The following is a 24224-nucleotide window of genomic DNA, read 5'->3' on the forward strand; positions in this document are numbered from 1 at the left end:
CTAAAAGGCCATTATAAGTCTCTCATAATTCCCAAATTCTGTGATTTTAAGAGATAATGCTTTTAATCCTTTCAAGGTATACATGTATTTCAGATTTCTTTGTTGATTGATTTATTTCACTCTCAGGTGTACAAGGAGTGGCCTAAAGACATTCCTCAGATCAGAGGTTCTTAACCTAGAGTCCCTGAATTTTAGGCAATGGGGTATAGAAATATATACTGCTCTACCAGAAAAGACAAGAGGAAGAGGATAAGAGAAGGGGGGGGCAGATTAGGGGAAAGGGTATTCAGAATGCACGCTGTCTTGGGGTTGGGGAAGGGATAAGATGGGAACAAAATCTGGAACTCAAAATCTTGTAGAAATGAATGTTGAAAACTACAAATAAATTGATGGATAAAATAAAAACAAAGCAGAGTAAAAAAATAAAAACATTTTGATAATTGCATGTCAATATAATTGGCTTCTCTTATAATCCTAAGTATTTTATTTTATGTATTTAAAAACATTCTAAGAAGAGGTCCATAAGTTTTATCAGATTGCCAATAGGGTTCATGACACAAAAGGTTAAGAACTCCTGACATGGGGCAGCTAGGTGGTGCAGTGTATAGAGCACTAGCCCTAGAGTCAGGAGGACCTGAGTTCCAATCTGGCCTCAGACACATAACACTCACTAGCTGTATGACCCTGGGCAAGTCACTTAACCCAAATTGCCTCGTGGAAAAAAACAAAAAAACAAACAAAAAACATACTCCTGATATATGCATACACATATGTATGCATATGTATACACATGAATGTGAGCGTACACCAGAAAAGGAATTATACTGGTAATGTAGGGAAAGTGAGAGACAATGTAAGGATAGTCCAAGTGGCACATTGGTACCCTGAGATGCTAAAAGAGAATTTTTCTAATGTGTTGGGTGAGTCTTCTCTCTATGGAGGACTAGTGGAAAATGTGAACTAATGTCACACAAGAAATGACTTGGGCTTTCATCTGCATCCATGGAAAATGGATGGAAAATTCACAAGTCCATGAAAGTTTTAAATCTAAGCATCTACACAATACTCCTATTGGCAGGCAAAGCATTCCCTTAATATACCAAGGAGAAAATGCCACTGGCCTCATTAACCTTAGATTATATGGATTTATATGTCATTATATGAATCAACTGAGAAGACTGTATTTATATGTAGTTTCCTCCAATTTTATTCTCATATATTTGTGCAGAAACAGAAAAACTTTATTTGCTTGGTTTCTTCTCATAACTAATATGAATGAAAGAGAGAGTAAATTGTATTAATTTTCTTTCTGGCACTGACTCAAGCTTCCTCGTTGAAATGGGTAACATGTGTATTGCTTCTAAAGAGGAAGGATAATAAGCTCAAAATTTGATTGGTTGCCTAATAACTTGCCCGTTTCATGAGGCAGAACGGTAATTAACAATCTTTCTTTGCAGTTGTGTTATCCTATTGTTATTTGATATTCTACATGTCTCTTATAACATTATTGAAATGTATGACAGGTAGGTCACATGCCAAGGGATCAATGATGGGTGGATAGTTAAAGCACTGCACTGGTCACACTGCCAAAAGAAACTGAAGAAAACCTCCAAAGTGTTGGGTAGAACTCCTAGAGTGACTTTATGGGAAGACACAGACCGGAATCCCACAGGAACAAATAGGTTGTGTGGTATTCATTTCATAAACAGGCACTGAGATCTCTTCATGACTCCAATGCTCTTCATTCCAAAGAAATGAAATTTGACAAATATTGATTAAGTACTCATCATTACTTTGTATAGGGTCATATAGTTGCTGGACTATTCAGTTTAAACACTAATTTGAATTAATTTTTTTTCCTGAAGAAATTTAAGAATTTTGCAACCTCTTGAGAAAAACAAAAATAGACTTCGTTACCAACCTACAGTTAGGAATTACTACTCTAGATGCTATTGCTATAAAGGCTTAAATGGAGGAAGGCCATCAGCACAAACTTTCTAAACTTACCAAGTCAGTCATGGTTGGGTAATTAATACACTTAATAACCATATTCATGTAGAGGACCCTCAATTTCTTAATTTTTCTTCAAAAATGATGGCAGAAGAACCAATGAGGAAGAACTCTTCTATGAATTTGATTTTCACCAGTGAAGGAACTGATGGCTAGTCTGAGGATCTAAGTTCCACTTCTGGCTTTGCCACTTACTACATGCACACATAATAAGGAAGATGACCTCTAAAGGCTAGTTTCCATCTCAAAAATCTATGATTTTCTGATTCTTTTCTATTTCCATCATTCATAGATATATATTTAAAGAACCAGACTCCTGTCTGGAAAATGGAAATTAGTAGTTACTTTATTATGATCCTTTTTTTGGTCAAGGGTAATTTTTTGTTAGCTTACGTAATGTCTAATGCTGTAATGGTGTTGTCATTATGTGGAATCACTGAGGGAAGAGCTCTTACCCCACTAAGAATCCAAGGTAGAGAAATTTTGATTACAGGTAGGAAATTTCTCAACAATAAAATGAAAAGACTTTGCCTTAAAAATCACTATTATCATTGAGAACAGAAGAGTAAACGTGACTTGAATGATGATTGGTGGCTCCTCCTTTATTCTCTTCTCCCTTATAATCCACCAAGCCTACCACTGCCAGGCTGATTTTCTTAAATCCCTGCTCTAATCTATCAGTCCTTTGCTTAAAAATGTTTACATTACTTTGCAGATAAGGTTCTTACTCTATCTTGGGTTGCAAGTTGAAGTTTTGATCTGGCTCCAAGCTTTTCTCTCCTTAGAGTTTTCTCACACTATTACTCTCTCCCTTCATATACTCAATACTTCAGCCAAACTGGACAATTCATTAATTTCCAATTTCCTTCCTCTATACCTATCTATGTCACTTTTTTGGGGGGGGAGAGGGGCCTGGTTTCTGTTCTTCTTTCCCTTCTCTAGTCTCTCTCTACTGAAATTCTTCAAGGTGTGACTCAAATATGCCATGTCCTTTATGAAGCCTTGGCTGTTTAGCCCACCTGTAAGTGAACTTTCCTTCCTAGACTCCTTTAGCAAGCTGATGGCCCTTCTCTTATGTTGTATATCACACACTACACAGCATTACACTGTAGTTATAGAGCACATATGTGAAATCTCTTCTGCAAGTCCTAGAGGAGAGGGATTGTCTAACTCATTTTTGTAACCTCCATGTTGCTAAGTAGATTGTCTTGCATAAAGAATCACAGATTCAGAGCTGGAAGGGATCTCAGGAGCCATTAAACTCAATCCCTACCCTCTCTGCTTCTTACACCCAACATACACACCATGGATGAGGAAACTAAGGGTCCAGAAAGACACTAAGTCCAAGATAATACAGGATTCAAATTCACTTTCCCTATTAGTCACCCAAGAAATATGTGTGAAATAAATCAATTTTTTCCTAGTTTTTCTTTGTTTATAGACATAATGTCAGGTTTTTAGTTAGGGTATACATACTGTTATGTTTTATTTAAATAATCTGTAAATATACGTAAAAAAGGGAATGGGACGGTGCACTGACTTAATATAAAAACACAATAATTTAGCAGTACCAAGCACTTTCTCTGAGTGAAAGAATCATGCTTGATTGAACTAGGTGGGTGGAATGAGTTTGAAACTAGTAAAACATGAGGCCAACTGTCTCACTTCCTCTATCCGGAGACACAAAGGGAACCCAGCTGGTTTTGTTGGTCTTTTGAATTCCTTAGTTTATAACTTGAACCTTGGTCATGCTAAATTCTACTGAATGTTTGCACAAGTAAAAACTCTGTCCCTTATGACCAAAGAATTTTAAAACCATGTATATCCTTTGACCCAGCAATACCACTATTAGGTCTGTTTTCTAAGGTGATGAGGGAAAAAGAAAAAGAACCTATATGTTCAAAAACATTTACAGCAGCTCTCTTTGTGGTGGCGAAGAACTGAAAATTTAGGGGATGTCCATTAATTGGGGAATGGCTAAACAAGCTGTGGTATATAGTTGTGATGGAATACTACTGTGCTGTAATAAATGATGAGCAGGTTGATTTTAGAAAAACATGGAAAGCCTTGCATGAAATAATGAAGAGTGAAATAAGCAGAACCAAGAGAACATTGTATACAGTAACCGCAATATTGTTTGAAGAGTAACTGTGAATGACTAAGCTATTCTGATTATTATAAATATTCAAATTAACTACAAAAGACTTATGAAGAGAGATGCTATCCACCTTCAGAGAAAGATCAGATAAATAGAAGTATGCATACTATGGTTTTACATATATTTATGTATATATGTATATATCTGTGTCAAATGGTGGCCTTCTCTAGCACAGGGAGGGAGACAGTTCAGAACTTAAAATGTAACAAACAGAAATTTTAGAAAAAAGCTCTGTTCCTAAATTTCATATTGTGTCAAGGTACCTACTCAATACTTTTTCAGTCACTCAGTTGTCTCAATCATAATTTACCTTAGGACAACATATATTGATATGGGTAAACATAATAAACTTTCCTACTTTAACAAGCTTAAAACCGTGTGTGTGTGTGTGTGTGTGTGTGTGTGTGTATGTCTGTGTAAGAATATGTAGAAACCAAAATGGAAGGAGGATGCCTTATGAAAAATTTATAAGGGGACATGGGCAAAAAAATCATACAGGATGAAAAAGTATGGATGGGTTCTGATTTATACCACGTTGGTGAGATCACAGATCCATTGATATATCAAAGTGAAACTTGAAAAGCCTTGTAATATACACACACAAATACACAATGACTGTTCATACATACCCATCACTCTTCTTTAGAAGATAACCCTTCTTCTCACTCCCATATTCCTTATTGCCCTGAAGTTGATGCATACTGTACCCTCCTTGCCTGCTCTGGGAATCCTATGCAAGAGGAAACCATGAAAAAGAAAAATTACAAACAACTCATAATGCTTTCACAACCCTCATGTCAAGCCATTATATACCCATTGGCTCCATGTTGAACATTGACACATTGACTGTTAGACCTGGAAGAGACTATAGAAATTGTAGCATCCGGTCAAACCTACTCATTTTCCAGGTAATAAAGCTGAGAACCAGAGAGGGGGATTTGCCTGACTCAGGTTTAGGGCATTGTGATTTTGTGGAAAGATTAATGGCTAGGTGTAACAAGGCCTGGGTTCAAGAAGTGGTTCTGCCACCTGTCACGTGGCCTTGGGTAAGACCCTGAACTTCTGTAACCTTGAGTTTTCATCTAAAAAGAATCATCAATGTTCAATATCAATAACACTCACCCTACTCATCTCACAGAGTTGTTATAAGGAAAGCAATCTGTTAACTACAAAGTGTTCTATAAAGGAAAGCAATTATGAGGGGCAGATCTCTCTGAATTATCTGCAAAATATTCTGCATGTATCCTGTTCGTACACAGTTGTCTACGTGTTGTCATCCTCCTTTAGACTGGGAGCTCCTTGAAAGCAAGAACTATCTTGCCTTTCTTTGTATCCTCAGCCCTTAGCACCATGTCTGGCAAGCAAAAGGTCCTTGCTTGTTGACTGACTGATTGACATGAGACCAGGTCTCCTGATTTTCAATATGGAGCTTTCCCCACTCTATCTCAGACAAGTTCAATTTCACTATAAATTAAAATGAAAATATATGGCAGTAATTCTATATTTTAGAGTATTCAAGCTTGTTTGGCACTGCAAACACTATCTCTGTGTAAGTGGTGAATGGAAAAGGGGCTGGTGAAACTTCTATGGGCCATTAAAAATGTTATGACCCTAACCCTAAAAATGTTTTTAGGATTTAGAAAATTTTGCTTCTCCTCTGTAAAACAATACCCCATTGCAAAAACTACATCTAGTGAAAGTGACTCAAAGTAAAAGTAAATCGAGTCAAGTGTTCACAATCTTTACCATAAAATCATGTTTCATAACTAATGATGCTATAAGAGATATTTAGAAATTATTCTCTTTTTAAAAAGCCTTTAAAAACAAAAAAAATAAAAATATAAGACAGTCCACAATAAAAGGGGAAAGACCAATTCTGATGGCCTCTTGACAGTGCTTTCTAGTTGAAAGCTGGCAATAGGTTTGAATGTAATGGCAAAGGAGTATTATTTCAAAGGATAGAGTAGAGCTCTGGGCTTGGAGTCAGAAGATGTGGATTCTAGTCCTTATTATGCTTGTTACTTATTACTTGTGTGACCTTGTGCAAATTAATTCCCATCTGGAGGTTTTTGTTTCCTTGACTAGGAAATAAAGGGAATTAGACTAGATGATTTCTAAGGTCTTTCCAAATTCTAACATTCCAACATTCTGTGGTTAAGTTTATTAAATGATTCTGTGAGAAGTCTACTACCATTCTGTGAGCATGAAGAAGGCCAAGAATTGTGTCTTATTTGAACTTGACAGTTCCCTCAGTGCCTAGTACAATGCTCTGAACACAGTAGGCAATATTTAAGTAATACATGTTTGTTTAGGGGCAGCTAGGTGGTGCAGTGGATAGAGCACCAGCTCTGGATTCAGGAGGACCTGAGTTCAAATCTGACCTCAGACACATAACATTCACTAGCTGTGTGACCCTAGGCAAGTCACTTAACCCCACTGCCTAGCCAATAAATAAATAAATAAATAAATAAATAAATAAATAAATAAATAAAAATAAATGTTTGTTGAATGTTGAAGGAACGAAAAACTAAATAGATAAAAGGGATAAATCCAAACACATGGGCAGTTGTGATACAGTAGAATGAGGATAGATATGGATAGAGAGTGAGGAAATTAGGCTCCAGGCCTGGTTTTACAGACCTTTCTTAACCTAACATTCCTCATAAAAGAGTTGGAATAGCTGATACCTAAGTTCCCTTTCAGCTTGAACATGCTATGATTCAATGACTGTAAGAATTCCATAATTTACACATCTATAAATAAGTGTAATTTTACATCGACATCTGGATTGATGTTATAACAGCATCCCCCCCCCATTGAATTAATACAAATAACCTTAGGATAAATACAAGAAACAGAATAAAAATCTTTCATAAAATAACAGAGATTTGACGACAAAAAATATCAATAGAAAAATAAAGGCTCACAAAAAGTATTGACTTACTCTCCTAGACTTCGATCGGGAAAGGCAGAAGCAACAGAGGAAAGAAAAAGCAAAGAATTTGAAAAGAGAATTAAATTTTTAAAAAATTCCCCAATGATTGTATGTAGTACCCTCTTATTAATGCATATTGAAAACACCTTTATAATAAACAGAAACAAAAACATCAGTCACAACAAATTTTATTTTCTTATTCCTTAGAAATGCCACATTTCCCCCCCTATGGACTAAAAAACCAGCATTCAATAGATTTGGAGGACTATTCCCCAACACCCATTCCCCAATTTGAACCAAATTAGAATTAAAAAAAAAAAAAGCTTACCTAGGAAACATTCTGAAAATATTTCAGTCTTACTAGAGTGGTTCATGAACTTCTATGGAGGAAATATGAACTTCCCCCCAAGAAAAAACCCCAGGCCCCCCAAAAGAAACAGAAGCACAGATTAAAGATTTCTAAGCAAATTCAGTGACAGCTAAAAATAAAACCAGGAAAAGGCTTCTTTGCACCAGTTTCTTGTTTTGCTTTTTAAAAACAAACATAAGATATCTCCTCTTAACGTCAGAAAGGTGGAGGTAGATGATGTAGGAAATAAAATCAATCACTAATTAACCACTGGTACCCGTAGCATGCAAGCTAGACATCTATTTAATGCCCAGATGGCTTCCTACCTCTAGATCCATTCTCTAACAATACAAAGGAACCTTAATTGTGGCCAAAACAAAAAACATTTAAGAATATGAAATGTCTCTCTCTGTGTATGCAACTATGCTTCAGAATAAAACAGAAATTATTTCTGTATTTAATATTGGGAATCAATCATATTACTACTCTACTCTGCCAACGTGGATGACAGCTGATGGCATCCTCTGAGTGAAAAAGTGAATATAAGGTGTTTAAGAACAGTTAGCTTGAATAATTTCTATAGAAGAATTTTCTATGCAGAAAACATGTCCCTGCTTCTCTCCAGATTCTCTCCAGTTGAACAGTTTTAGTAACATGGGGAATTCAAGAAGCCCATAAAGAAACAAGGAACTGAACTGGCTGTTGTAATCAGAGTTATTGCCCTCTAGTTTTTATAGAGTTTTTATAGTTTGGGTTTTTCTCAGTTTTTCTCAGTAAAAGTTTTTCTCAGTAAGAGATGTAAGAGGGCTGAAACAGGTAAAAGGAATCAGGGAGTCAGGAATTTCTGTAAGAAAGATCCTCATCAGCTGGGATCACTCTTAGTAAGACTAAGTGACAATTGGACTAAAGGATCTCCAAGTTTTTTCCAGCCCTGATAGTCTATAAGAGACGCAGATTCATATTTACAGAAGCTGAAACTTATACAAATATTCTGTTAAAAAAAATGTGGATATTTAAGAATTAGGCAGTAGCATTAAAGAAGGTACAATGACAAAGAAAACTAGCAATATATTTTAAATCTAAAAAATTCATATGAATTCTATTTGAATACACACATATATGTATATATGTATATACATATACATATGTTTGAATGTAGAACTATATACCTTTGCTAATTTCATCCCACCCAAAGCAAGTAAATACATTTCTAAATACTCCTTAGTTATTAGTACCTCTTAAAAAGGATTGCTTTTTTCAGAAAACTATTTTCTCTTTTCACTAATAACACCCCCTCAACATATTCCCTGCATCTGAATAGTTTAAAATTGTATATCTATAACATCTGTGTGCTACTCCCTTTTCTCCACACCCTGAACAGAATCCTATGTGTTATAAATATATGCCCTCATTTCCTTCCCAAAACTTCAATGTTGGATCAAACTGGTTCTACTTGGTAGTAAAAGCACAACTCCAAGACCCATGGAATGGAGGCATTAGAAGGTAGAGCTCAGCTCAGTTTAAGGAAACAATTTCCTAATAATTAATCAGAGTTGTTCACAAATGGAATGGGTTTTATATTGTGATAGAGAGCTCCCCAGTACCTGTCAAGTGGAGATTTTCAAGGAAAGTCCAAATGAGTACTTGTTGGGATGTTATAGAAGGGACTTATGCTTCAAAATACAGACAAAATGACCTTCGAAGTCCCTTCCAAGTCCAAAGTTCTATGATAGACTATAAACCATAATACCCTACTTATTCATCTTCAACACAGATCTTTCATGCCTTTAGAATGTTAATGCTCTAAATAAAATGTTGATTTCTGAATATCAGACCCTTAGAACCAATCATGTTCTTTGTATCATCAACTAACAGAAGCACTCATTTTAAATATACTTCTTACCATTTTCCCAAAGAGAAAGAAGTGACTAAAATATAGACTTTGTTTTCTGGAACCTGTCAGTTAATTCTGGGCAGGATGGAAGCAATAAATCCAAAGCCCCCTGCATGAACTGTCCTAAATTAACTACTAATGAGCTTTATAGCCTAGAAAAGCAACACCAATTTATGCATTTTGAAAAATGAGGGCCATTCAACCTATTCAGTGATCTGATACTTTTAAATGACGGTGTATTGTTTTTGTTTTCAGGTTCTTAGAGAATTCTTAGCTCTCAATTTTTTTTTTTTATTTAAAGGATTGTGAAAAGTCATTCTCAATCCTTTTGCTAAGAAAAAAAAAAAGACTTTCAGTAAAGAGAAATGCAAATTTTAAAAACTGTCCTTCAATAAGAAAGCCTGGGCTAAAGGAAATGTTCACCTCCAGGTAAGACCTCAGAAACATTCAGTCATCTTTGCAACATCAGCCAAGGATGCATGGCATGGTGTCTACAAAGTGCCATTCACTACAGAAGATAACTGGAGCATTAATCTTGGTTTCCATTTCCTTTCTTATATTAGCAACGCTGGCTAACCATTAGCATTACTTTCTCAGTTGGAAAATTTAATAAATAGATCAATTATTACATCTATGATCTCCGGTCTTAAAAATTGCACATGATTACAAATTAATAGGTTTAATGGAGAATAAGTGTTTCTCACCTCCCTCTGCTGAACTCTATTTTTTTAAAGTACAGAACTTTATAGTAGAGTTAAGAATTTCTAACTTATGGTATGATGGCAGTGCTGTAAAGGGCCATTCTGTAAACTTAAGTCTGCCTTTTTCATGAAATCCTTCCTGATTCCCCCAGTTGTTGATTCCTCTCATTAGAGAGTGGTTGTGCATTCCAAGTATTCCTCTTATTCAACACCTGTACCCTAATTTGTGTTTTATTTATCTGTGCATGTCACCTTATTCCAACTAGACTGTAACCCCTTTGATAAAAGGGGCCATCTCCTATTTATCTAAGTACCTTTCCTGGTTCCTAGGGTAGCGCGTATACAAAGTAGGTATTTCATAAATGTTGAATGAATGAATGAACCAGCGAATTCTCATACTATACTCACTGCTAGCAATTAACAGCTAATCAATTCAAAAACTTTATTAGGCACTCAATATGTGCAAAAGCACTAACTTCCATTTTTAATGTGGGAGCCAATGAATATTGGAGATCTGTTGGAACAATGGCAAAAAAAAATAGTATTTGCCCTCAAGGAACTCAGGGTCTGTTGGGTACATGTATGTGGATGAAAACTAATATAAGATTGTTCTAGTTGGGACATAGTGCCAGCAACTAAACGGAAAATTGAGAGAAGAGAGTTCTGTCATCTTGGCACCTGAGTTGAGACCTGAAGGAAGACATAGATTTTAAAAGACCGATCTGAGGAGGGAGTATATTCAGTTTGTGGGATGAATTATTGGATACTAAGTTTGACTTGGAACACGATTATTCAAAATAGCATTTTCAAACTCTTAAAATAGTTATGTACTAATTAGGTTTTTTTCTTCTTTTTAAAGTTTTAGTTTATTACTAATGCCTGAGATTATTAATTGAGCAGACCATCTGCCAAAAGATGATCAAAATTTGTTTGAATGTTTCAGCACGTAAAGTTTGGCTGAAAAAAATCTGGGATTCCAATTTCTAACTATTCTGATTTCTCACTGAGGCCTTTTCTTTCTGAGTATTTTTAGTGACTAGGGATATACAGAATTCAAGCAGGGATCAATTCAAGTAGTGTAAATGTGAAACATAATTCCATCTATAAAATGTTATTTACACAACTTCTCAGGAAGCTGTTGTGTAAAATAAGGCACATGTACATTTGTAAGTCATTTGCAATACACAGGTTACTTCCACATTCAACACTCTAGAAGCAAGGGTTGGCAAACTATAACCTGTTTTTATAAATTCTGCAAGCTGAGAATGGTTTTTATGTTCTAAAATAGCATAAAACTTTATTTTAAAATGTAATAACCAGAGGCAGCTAGGTGGCACTGGCCCTGGAGTCAGGAGGACCTGAGTTCAAATCCATACTCAGACATTTACTAGCTGTGTGACCCTGGGCAAGTCACATAACCCTGATTGTGAGCGCCATCCCAATTCCCCCTCCCCCGCCCCACGTAAAGACCATCCTTAGCAATGGGTAGTACAAAAACAGGTGATGAGCCAAAGGGTCATAGTTTGCTGATCCCTGCTCTAGAGGTGTTTTGCTACAGTTACAGACAAAGGTCTGCTACCATTTAAAAGTCAGCAAAGTATCTAATTATGTATGTTCTTTATTAAGGTTTTAGTTTTAATCCCTTTCCAAAGTCTCTTTATGAAAGCTACTAGCAGTCATTCTAGTTTCTAGAGAATCGGCAGGTACTATATATTTATATATATAAAAACTATCTATATATTACATAATACATAAAAACAGAGTTTATAGTTTACAATATATTATTATGTATAATATATAATAATACAGCATATAATACAATTATATTGTGTGTGTGTATATATATATATACACACACATATTATATATATAAATTTTCATAAAATTATTTCTTAATGTTGGAAGGGACCTGAAAAATCTAATATTTAAGGAAGAAACTGAGCTCCAGAAAGGTGCTATGCTTCGTAGGATGGAATATAGTAGGTTGCCATCTTCTCTTTAAGATCTTTCAGATCTGATATTTGAAGATAAGTAGAGTATTCAACACTGTCCTTTGCACTCTCTTCTAAGATAAGATGAAAAAACGTTATTGAATCATAGGGACACTCATTTAGTCCAACTCCCTCATTTTACAAATGTGGAAACTGAAGCTTAGAAAGACACCATGATTTGCCTCCAGATTGTAAGGCTAGTGAGAAGAAGAGCCAGGGCTTGAACCCATGACTCTGTGTTTCTGTCTCTTCTCTATATAAGGATATATAGTTTGGGCCTTGAAGGACTCTGTGGGACAACACTAAGGCCCCTTCCCAACCAACCACAAGACATGTATACTTGAATTTATGACAAGTAAGGTTGTCTTCCACATGAGCCATTCTCAGTAATTTATGTTTCCTCATTTCTCATTCATAGTCTCCCTTTTTCTTCTCTGCCCTTCCAAATCCCAACTATCCTTCAAGATGTAGCTCAAGCCTTGCTTCCTTTCATGAATTCTTCTGAAAATGTGCCAAACCACACTGATCTCCCTTCCTTTATTTTGCTAGCACTTGTAATCTGAACCACATAATTTTGCCTTGATTAGATATTCTCTTGTATGGTGCTTTGACTGTTTCCTGTGTACAAGTCTTGCCTCCCAAATAAGATTTTAAAGTTCCTCAGGACAGGGGCTGGGCATTTTTTTTTAAAATTTCCTTTTAACTCAAAAATTTTGTATAGATCAGAGATTTTTAACCTGGGGAGGGGGGTCTAAGAACATTTTCCCTTTAAATTATTTATTTATTTTCACTCAATTACACATAAAAACAATTTTTGGTCTAAGAACTTAAAAAAATTTTTTTTGATAACTGTTTTTCAAATAATTGGTTCATAATCCTCTTTTATTTTATGCATTAAAAATATTATTCTTAGAAGGTGTCCATAGGCTTCACTAGACTGCTAAATGAGTTCATGACACAAAAAAAGTTAAAAACACCTGGTAGAGACAGGGGTGTCTTCCAGATGCTACTGTTTGTGGATGACATTGTGTTGCTTCCATTACAAAACCCATACTTCATAAAATCTCCTAAATAAAATCCATAATCATTCTAACTATCCATATAGGAAAAACCAAGTGGTCCAACTATCCACCTAGGAAAAACCACATGGAAGAAGAGTGCTTAGGATCCAGACACTAATATATTTTATTGAAAATCTGTAGAGCTCATCCATAAATAGTTACCAAAGACAGACACTGTCTAGAACTGAACAGGAGGAAGAAAGCAGGCTAGATTGCCTTTGGGAAATTGCAAAGTTCCTTTAATGTCCTCAGACTCTTCCCTGAAATAAAGGCTGATCTTTCAAATACCAGTATTATTGTATGGCTACCAGGCACAAAACACTGAAAATGCTGAAGAACAGAAATGGATGATCACCTAAAGGACAATGGAGAGCTGTATGATGCATGTGATCAAGGTGCAACATATCAAAAACAAAGAATTATTGAGAAGGGATAGAAAGGATGTCATCAAAAAAGTGGATGAGCAAAAAAGATGGGCTGGTCAACTCAGACAGCCCATATGTTCCACTAGCATCCTCTCAATGTCAAGAGAAATCAAGGTATGGCATCAGTGAGTCAGGCAGACTCCCTGCCAAGCATAGGAGGACAAGGACAAGAACTGAAAAGAATTAAGGAGAGATGGATTATAATTTGCATAGTTGAAGAGAAAACTCATATCAGTGAGATCACAGATCTATAGCAGTATAAGTGGAGATGATCAGGGAATCATTAATCAATCTGAGGAGTTTCCCCAACAAATGTATAAATTAAAGGGTGTGATTCATTATTCGAAGCCAAGCACAGGGAGATCTACTCATGGAATGTGACCATTCCTGCTTTTCTTTTTTTTTTTTTTGCTAGACAATGGGGTTAAGTGTCCTGCCCAGGGTCACGCTGCTAGCAAGTATTATGTGTTTGAGGCTGGATTTGAACTCAGGTCCTCCTGAATCCAGGGCTGGTGCTCTATCCACTGCGCCACCTAGCTGCCCCCATTCCTGCTTTTGCATACAGACTGGCCATATTTCATAAAACTTGTGCTGCCTACTAATAGCTCGCTGAGAATCAGCTGCCTCTACCCACCACCCATAAAAGTAAGCTGATTCATCTCTCACTCTCTTAAGGACTGCCTTTTCTCCTTGAACTTTCTTTCAGAATATATCTGGAGGTTGGAAAAGGGGATTTCTTCCTTCCCTCCAGCCTTCAACCCAAGCACAACTTGTAGTAGAAGAACATGGCAGAATCAGACATATGCATTCCCCCTTGACCTGAGAGGAGAATCCCACCTTTAAGTTTTGAGATTTCAGGCACCAGACCTTCCAGAATGCAGAATGCCTCATGGAGAAAGAGAAAGGCAACAAAGTTCCTGCACTGCATTCTATTTGGAGAGCAAAGTCAATTCAGATAGCTGAACACCAAAGCTTTTCAGACAGAGCAGGTTTGATGGAAAGGGGAACGTGTGTTTAGCAGCCCTAAAGTATGTGTACATTCAAGGGAAATCTAAACCAAATGGTTTTGAAGGGAATGTGTACGACCCCGTGGAGAGATTTTATGGGAATGTCAGTTTATTGCCCCCATGCAGCTCCAAATTCTCTTGGGGTTGAGCTGATGGGCATTTTGAGTGCTTTATAGATTTTCTGTATCTATTCATGGGCACTGGAGTATTTTTGTGTTTTACTTTTTTGTGTGTGTGCAAAGGGGAATTAATGCTGTCCCATATCTAACTAATATTCATTTTGAATGCTTATATAAGAGGTGGGGACCTCTTTCCTTATACCTGAGGAAACCTAGACATGAACTCTACCTTGAGTATACACAGAAATTTTTCTGGAGCAAGTCTTTGCAGGACAATGAACTAAAGAACTCTTAATCCTCATAGTTCAGACCCCTAGGATTATAACCCATCCTTGTGAACCCAGAGTTCTTTGAGAGGAGAAGGGATCCTGAGTCACAGATTATGGGCTTGTTTGAGTACTGTATCCCCATAATGTCTAACATAGTGCTATACATGTGAAAGACATTCAATAAGCCTTTTTTAAATTATTAAACTAATGGTATTTGTTATTAAAAATAGCTAGCATTTTATGTCAATCTCCACAGGTCAACTTCGACTCTCTTACTTTTATAAATAATCATAACTATAATAGCTCCTTTGTCTATAGGAATTTAAGGTTTCAAAGTGTTTTCTTTACAGCAGAGGTAGGTAGCAGAGAAACTATTATTCTTGCCTTTGAAATAAGGAAAATGAGGATGGGGAGGTTAATTAACATTGTCAAGATCATAAATCAGTAAATATTGGAGCTGAGACTCAAATCTAGGTCTTCTGCAGCATGGTTCAATGGGAATAATAATAGTAACAACAACAACAACAACAACAACAACAATAGCAGCAGCTAATATTTATATAGTGTTTTAGGGTTTTCAAAGTGCTTTATGTAAGTTATCTCCTTTGATCCTCACAACAACTATGTAAGTAGCATCATTATCCTCATTTTACAGGGAAGAAACTGAGAACAAGGGAGGTTAAGTAACTTGCCCAGGGTCACAAAAGTAATAAGAGCCTGAAGAAGGATTTGAACTTAGGACTTTCTGACTCCAAGTTCAGGGCCTTATCCATTGGGCTACTAGTTGTCTTAGGATCTGGAGTCAGGAGATCTTGGTAGTTTATGGGCAAGTCACTGAACTCTCTTGGGCCTCAGTTTCCTAGTTTGTGAAATGAACTCTAAAGTCTCTTCTAGTTTCAAATCTATCACTCATCAATCATTTATTAAGTACCTACTATATTCCAGATACTGTGTAAAGTTCTGGGCATAAAAAGAAAAGCAAAAGTCAGTCTGTGCTCTCAGGAAGCACACAGTCTCATGGAAAAGACAACACAAAAGCTATGTACCAGAAAAATACACTAGATAAATAGGAAATAATCAAGAGAGGGAAGGCACTAGCATTAAGGAAAGGTTTCTTATAGAAGGTGAGATTTTAGCTGTGACTGGAAGCCAAGGAAGCCAGAAGGTGGTGATGAGGAAGGAGAACATTCCTGGCATGGGGAACAGCCAGACAAAATGCTCAGTCAGGAGACTGAGAGTCTTGTATGAGGAATAGGAAGGAGGCCAGTGTCACTGGGTTACAGATTAAGTAGGGGAAGAGTAAGGTGTAATAAAACTGAAAGATAGAGGGATTGATACATCGTATAAAAGCATTTCAACACCAAACAGAGGCTTTACATTTGATTCTCGATGCAACAAGGAACCAGTGGAATTTGCTGAGCAGGGGATGGGGTAGGTGGATGATGTGGTCAGACATGCTTTAAGAAGATCATTTTGGCAGCTGAGTGGAGGACAGAGTAGACTGGTAAAAGACTGGTGGTGAGGAGATCTACTAGCAGACTACTTTAATAGTTCAGGCAAAAGCAACATGACTGGGTAACAGATTGGATATGTAGAGTGGAAAAGAAGGAGTCAAGGATGCAAACCTGTGTAACCAGGAGAATGATAATACCTTCAACAACAACAGGAAGCTTGGAAGAAGAAAGGGCTTGGGGAAAGATAAAGTTCTAGACATGTTGACTTTAAGATGTCCATGGGACTTCCAGTTGGAGATGTTCAATACAAAGTTGGAGATGAAAGAATGAATGTCAGAAGAGAGCTTAGGGCTGGATAAGTAGAATTGAGAATCATCAGCATAGACATCATTGAATTCATAGAAGCTGGTGATATCACCAAGCGAAATAGTAAAGGAGAAGAGGGCCCAATTCCCACAATCCTATGACTCTTAGTTCAAGACTCTTTTCCACTACAAATAAGGGCTTAAATGTATCAAGCAAAATATTCCTTATGGAAACACTTGTGTAAATGAAAGAATCCTTTTGTCATGTGAGCACATAAGATGATTAGACAACCTAGTTTTGTTGTCTATACCAAGGGTCTAGCTGCCTCACATTTCTAACTTCTAAGCGTAATTAATTGTTCTGTGAAACACTGAAGGTAAACTAAGTTGGTGATAGGACATATTCATTTTTTATCATGCTTCTGTAATAAGACAGTAGCTCAGAAATTTTGGAGCAAAATCTGTGCTCTTTGCATCATTAAATATATATTCCCAGTTCTCAGTGAAGAGGAAGATATTTGTCATCTATTTAAGTTCCTGCAACTTTCCCATGTTCCTTATAAGAAGGCACAGAATAGACTAAATCATCATTGGGATTGGGCATAAACATGTATTGGGAATCCTAGTTCTAACAGACTAAGACGTACAGAGGAATCTGAGTTAGAAAGTGCCTTCGAGGTCATCTAGTCCAGTATATACCTAAACAGAAATTCCCCTTTTGACATTCTCAGATATCCATTCTCTGCCTCTTTTGCCTTTCACTGTGATAAACAAAGGAAAGATGCCACAGAGTACATGTAGTGTTGCGATTCATAGGTAGGAAAACTGAGATATTCTTCATTGCACTTCATTGACTGTTAGCATTTGATCTTATTAAAAACTAACTCTTTGACCAATTACATCGTGTAACTTAAAATGCAGTTCTGCGTTGTGTCCATCTCCTCTATCAGCCCTGAGCAGCCATCTTGCACAGGCATGACCCTGACCACAAAGGGAACTAAGCAGAAGATAACTGGGCTGGAAGACTTCAATGTACATACCCTACTCTGGGTGCAGCCAAAAACCAAAAGCCAAAAAAGCTTGTCTTATAGTTCATTCAAAATGATTGAGTCCCATGAATAGAATAATGAGGGTCTCCAAGATATTTTTGTCCTAAAGAACCTTTAGGATATTTATGCCAACTTTAAGTTTTCTTATTAAGTGGTTAAAAACCAAGAGTGTGCTCAACAATGTTTATGTCCTGGCCCTCTACAAAATTCAAAACTTTCTGTACTTACAATTAACTGAAGTAGGAAAAAGAAACACTATGTTTCCCCAGGGGGTTGTTTCCAGGCAACAAATGGGCACAATGCCTTGTACTTGGAAGGCATAGGTGACCAACATCCAACATCTCTGACTGTTGCATAAACTACACTGTCCCAGTTTGAAGCTGTTTAAGAGGGAGGACAAAGTAGGGCGTGGGAAGAGCTAAAAAGAGGGGTATTAACAATGAAGACTGTTGTAATATTCCAAGGGTTTTTGGCTATATTGCTAATTCTCATGGTGATGTGGCCATTGCTGTTTTCTCAAAAACAGATTTTGGAGATAAACAAAACCTGGCTCTGAGTTTGTGTGTGGCTATCCATTTCTACCATGACCAAAATGAGATCTGAGAAAGTGTACCTCTCCAGTCCTCTCACTTATACACCATTAGCTCAAGTCATGAATACATATGTCACCTACTTCTTTCTGATCGAGTTGGAGAGAGGATTTTATCAAGTCTCGGAGTGCAGTAAGCTGTTTCTTTTCTTCATCCTGAGTCTGCTTTATCTGCAAAAGAAGAAATTGCTTTCATTATTTACCTCTACATTTCACAGGCCCAATTTAATTCAACCCAGTATACCACTCATTAAACATGTATATTGGGCAGCACTAATTCCCTTATCAAAATCTGTAATACAATCTACTTTTCAAAACGGCAAAGGCAAGCCCAAGACTTAAGAATGTGCCAAAGAGTATGTTTTAAAGTAACCTTAAGTGGATAATGTGATACACTTTTTTCCTAAAGAACTAATTTGGGCCACCAATTAGACTCTAAGTGTCATTTTAGTCACAAATAGGAAAATAACACTGATAATTTGTTTTCTGGTACTAAAAATTTTTTAATGGAAACCTCATTACTCAACTAAACAGAAAAGTTACTTGAATTCTTGTAGTACAGCTCCTCTGTAACTTTTTAAAAAGCATATTTTATTACCTACTATTCTACACTATATTAATGAATGATGGATAAGAGCAGTATTATATATAGCCTTTCAGACAGACATGCTTCAGATTAAGTTTTAAGAAGCATATGCAAATGGAAGGTGTCATTATTAGAAATAATGGGGAGTGCATTGTTCAACCATAAGCATTCATAGCCATTTATTTATGCCTTCAACATCAAGGGCACTACGCCTAAAATTCAATTAATCTTTTTTGTTTTTCTTCAAAGACAGTCAAATGGCTTATACTGCTGACAGGAGAGCAATAAGACTGCATTGCAACTAAATCAGGAATATAAATCAGTTCAGAACTCATTATTAGGCACACAAGAAAACTGGTATGTCTCCTATCTGGCCACTGATGGCCTCACTAATTGAGTTGCGCTAAAAGCCTATTTTCTCAAGGTATATATTGACAAGTAGCTAAACTGTAAGTTGTTGTCATTTATTTTATATGTCTTTTTGCTACTGAATCCAATTGACTGGTAGTGTTTATCCACATAAGCATGTTAAAAACCATTTACTTCACAAATAACTTACATTATATAAATCTGCAGCCAGTTTTTCAATGTACTGTTTCAATTTATCAGCTGTTTTCAAGCCATCCTGAAAAAAGCTACAATGGAAAACACCTGTGATTTATCAACAATATTAAAAAAAATAAAAACAACCAAAATGATCCCACTGGGAAACTGGAAAACACATTTATAAACATTTTACAGCTGAAGACATTGAGGCCCAGTAAAGTTAAGTGCCTTGTTTTAGGGTTACACAGGAAATTAGGGGAAGAGGTACTATTTTAACTCAGGTAGCCTGACAGTCAGGCCAACATGTTTTCTACTATACCCATAAATCCACCTAATTAGATCAGAGAAATGTACAATTACCATTCTGTTACCTACAGACCAACTCAATGAATTCTCAGATATTTCTATTTTTTCCCTTGTATTCTCTCTTTTTTAAGACCAGGAGAGAGAGAGAGAGAGAGAGAATTGCACGAAAACAAGCTAAAAGAATTTGATTCAGAAGTACAGCTTCCACGGTCCTATCTGGGGGCAGTATTGATTCCATGTAGTTTCCTTTCCTTTCTAACCTAGAGTAATGGCTGATAGCATGTAGTTTCCTTTCCTTTCTAAACCGAGAATAATGTTTAGTGAGACTACGTAGTACCATAGAAAAACTACTGTTGTTTGTCCTTCATTTTCGAATTGACTTGCAAGTGAATTGGATTTAAGTAAGGAGAGCTGGGCAAAGTCAACAGCCTCAAACTCTCTCCCGCAGTCAATGAAGTCAGTGTCAAGACAAATCTTGGTGATGGCTTAGGATGCAGTGGGTGATCTTGGCCTTTTCTGGATTCAGAGGACCCAGGTTCAAAACCTATTTGACCTTTAGCAAGTCACTTAATCTCTATGGGCCTCAGTTTCCCCATTTATAAACTGAGGAGATTGGATCAGATGCCCTATGAAGCTTCATAACATTTTAATAGTTTCAGAGGAAGGTCAAAGGTAAATGCAGAGTAAAAGAAATACATGTTGAGTGACTCTCTATTGACTCTAGTTTAAATTATCACCTTTTCTGATTGTCTTTTAAAAAGACTGGAATGCACTCTCTCTTTATCTCCACCTTATGTAAAATTTACTTCCTTCATGACTTAGGTCAAGTACTACTTTCTACTTGAAACCCTTCCTTGAAACCCCTAACTGCTAGTGCCCTCCCTCCTGAAACTTTTTGTATTTATATTATCTATTTATTCTGTATATACTTAGAGTAGGGGTATGTTGTCTTCTCAGAGATTATAAGCTCCTTGTGGGCAAGGATTATATAATTTTTAGTATGTCTATCACTAGCACCTAGCATAGCAAATGGATGAATTCTTGTTGATTGAGATGATTTTGACTTATGATCCACATTGGAAAACATTTCATTATAGATGCTACTTTAGGGGAATGATACCTAGGGAAAAGTATTGAAAGCATAAATATGTAAACTAAAAGATCAAAAGAATGAGGGCAGGGTCAGCTAAGCCTATAATTTAAGATTCCATTATTTTGCTTTCTGATAAGACACTCTGCTCTGTAATAACTTTTGCAAGGGTTTTTCATTTTGTCTCTGACACAGGGCAATTTTACCTCAATAACAATAGTAATATAGTAATAATAATAATGATAATAATGATAAGATGATGATGATGAGATACATGCCATCCTTGTTGTCATGTCTACAGTTGTACCAAGTCTACTTTCAAATAAGCCTAAAGAGAATGAGGTTACATCCCAATATTTTTAATCAACTTTATAGCTGCTTCTTCTAAAGCAGCTATGAAAGGAGTAGGGTAGTGACTTGTTCCAGGAATGTTTCTATCTGAACCTTACTGGAAAAAGATGAGAACAGTTAGATAATAGCAATAATAGCAGACACTTAAATAGGCTTGTAGGTTGTAAAGCCCTTTCTTTACCTACTGTTACAGAAGAGAAAGAGGCTTGGACAGTTAAGATGACTTGCCTAGGACCAGACAACTAATAAGTATTTGAATAAAGATTTGAACTCAGATTTTCCTGACTACCAGTCGAACACTCTGTCTACGATGCTCACTGTCTCACCAAACAGGGGATTAGGATAAAGGTAGAGTATATCTAAAGCACTCTATAAACAGCAGGTAAGAAAGGGGAAGGGGATGTTAAAGAGATGTGGACAGGAGAAAATTTGAGGAAAAAAGGCCAATATCCCTTTTGTCTAAGAGATGGGGGAGTAGAGACACTACTCAATAATGTAACAGTAATTATACTAAACACAAAAGAAGCTAGTAACCCAGGTGACATCATACCACTGTCACTCTGGCCTCACTATAACAAAAGGATAGAAATAGAGGATGTTATGAGTGGAAGGGACCTCTGGGCCCATTCAACCAACTCTCTCATTTCACAGGGGAGGATACCAAGGTCCACAGAGGTCAAGTGACTTGCCTGCTAGTAAGAGCTACAGCCAGGATTAAATCTAGATCTCTACTTTGGTTGAAATATGTGTTGTTCTGAACTTAAAGAAGTACAAGAAACAAAACTGCTACAAATACACAAATACTATCCCAAGGGGTTTAGCTCAGGGCTACTAGCCTTCTCTCCATGCCATGTCGTACAATGATATTTATGTCTTTCAAAAACTCTATTCTGACTTGTCTTGGCACAGAAGTAACCTTGGGTGCTCTAATGGTAGGTAAGGACAGCATGTGCTCTGGCAGAATGCACCAAGGCTTTGAGTAAACTCCCAGTGGAACAAGTCGGTTATCAAAAGATCGACCTAGCTAAGTACAGAGAAGCTTACCACCAAAATGTGGGCTACTAAGTGTTTAATTCTTTGGCCATGGTTACCCACAGAACAGTTTTCCCAAAAAATAAAAATTAAAAAAAGAGGAGAAACAAACAAAATATAAGAACATATTTTTCAATGAAAGTACTATCACGGCCACGTCCCAAGGAGTTGAAACAAAAGTCATAGTCTTTATCTACAATATAATGAGAGTTCTATGTACCAACATTAAGTCAGGACCTTCTTTATTTATCTGACTGTTGGGCCAATGGGGATGGCTTCAGTCTTTAAAGGAATTTTGAAGGAATTTTAAAATATTTTAATGACACAGGATGATAAGATTTTAATCTGGAAATCAACAGGCTGATATACTCAACTTCTAAATCAACAGGCAATGTTGTTTTGATATAAGTGAAAGACAGGATGGCATAGCTTCTAAGTTTCTAACATGATTATGTCTGTTCTGAACGAAATGCAAATGATTAAATGTCTCAATATGATTGACACTTCATCTCTGAATGAATCTTCAATTCTGAAATTATTTTAAGTCTATATGTGATTAAATCAAGTCTTTTTTCGAAGCTATGCTGAATTCACAGTTAATGACAACCATGGGGAAAGGAATGCATTACATTTGGTTCTCATAATTCTATAACCATAGGAGAGAAAAAAAACCTTTTAAGCCCCTCCCCCTTCCCATATACCCCCTGAATTGGCTTCAAATTAGCTAGTATTTGGAAAAGCTCATGAGGATGAAAATCAAACTTTTGAGACACTTTTATCTGAGAGTATCATGAAGATCATTTGCCAAATTAAAAACATATACATTTAACAAAACCCAAGCAATGGCCCTCCAATGAATCAGCTGTTACCTCAATTTGAAAATCTAATTTATAAGCTCGTGGCTTTGACTAAATTAGATATTGATTCCAAGGCAATCTAAGTTACTTAGTGACATTTCTTCCCAAATGTGCCCTCTGAAACTCCAGGCAATCTTCAGTCATATGCCCTATATTCCCATGGTATTTAAAAACCACAATGGTGGTCTAGAGAATAACTAATTACCTTCCTTTGTTCAAATATTGCACAATGCCTTTTGAAAGGTGTGGGATTTCTATGCTTCAATTTACAGGGGCTAGCAGAACATTCCTGGGAGAATCGAAAAGGTTTTCCTACAAGTTTATGGACAAGAGAGTTCTATGCTCCAATTGCTGTGGAGGGTTAAGTCCTGTTATTCTACTAGCAGGCCTCGACAAAAACCAATCAACCTGGAACTTGAGGGTTAGATGAGAGTTGTCTATTTAAAGAGGAAGCAGGTATAATTTTTTTCTTTCAGAGTAAAATAACTTTTGTTGACATTGTTCTCTTATATATTTCAGCCCTATAGTGGCAAACAAATTTCTTCACAAAAGCATTAAAGTTGTTTGTTTTTTAAATTATTAGATTTTCACAGAATCTCAGAGTCAGAAGAGAAAGTAAAGACTACCTATTTCAACCCATACCCAAACACACATTTTTTTTCTGCATGTGGATGACAAGTGGTCATTCTAATAGCCTCTTATGAGGAGAAACCCATTAAGTCCAGAGGCTGCAAATTCAACTTAGGGATAATTCTGATTATTAATAGATCCCCTCTTCTCTCATATCAAGCCTAAATTTACCTCTTTGTAATTTGTACCTGCTGTTCCCAGTTCTGCCCTTTGGGACATGCAGAATAAGAATTCCTCATCCACATGCAGCATCTCAAATACTTGAAGACAATTATCAGACCTCCCCTATGTCTTTCCTTTTCTAGGCTAAACATCCCCAATTCCTTCAGCAGATCCTCTTAGGACACACTCTCAAGGACCCTCATTTCTGACTACAGCCCACATGGATGCCTGCACTCTTAAGGAGGTAAAGTGGTGGAGTGACATATTTCAGCTCTTTGCTTAAGGAAAAATTGCCTTAACAATTATAACTGAGTTCAAATACTGCTTCACGTGCTTCTAGACAAATGA

The 24224-nt window shown here is 36.6% G+C and overlaps 1 protein-coding gene across 3 annotated transcripts in view; it reads right to left on the reverse strand.

The window, feature by feature from the left end:
* Window positions 1-24224, reverse strand: part of LOC114030650 (arf-GAP with SH3 domain, ANK repeat and PH domain-containing protein 1) — a 482413-nt gene that overhangs the window by 109579 nt on the left and 348610 nt on the right. For all 3 annotated transcript variants that reach the window (XM_027845496.1, XM_027845498.1, XM_027845497.1), the window contains 3 exons: window positions 19462-19537; window positions 18401-18487; window positions 4798-4898 (listed from right to left, as the gene is read on the reverse strand). In XM_027845496.1, coding sequence (XP_027701297.1) covers window positions 4798-4898; window positions 18401-18487; window positions 19462-19537 — 264 coding nt within the window. The remainder of the gene's footprint in view (window positions 1-4797; window positions 4899-18400; window positions 18488-19461; window positions 19538-24224) is intronic.

Source organism: Vombatus ursinus, unplaced genomic scaffold (genome assembly GCF_900497805.2).
Source record: "Vombatus ursinus unplaced genomic scaffold, bare-nosed wombat genome assembly UNPS02014973.1, whole genome shotgun sequence".
NCBI classification, from domain to species: domain Eukaryota; kingdom Metazoa; phylum Chordata; class Mammalia; order Diprotodontia; family Vombatidae; genus Vombatus; species Vombatus ursinus.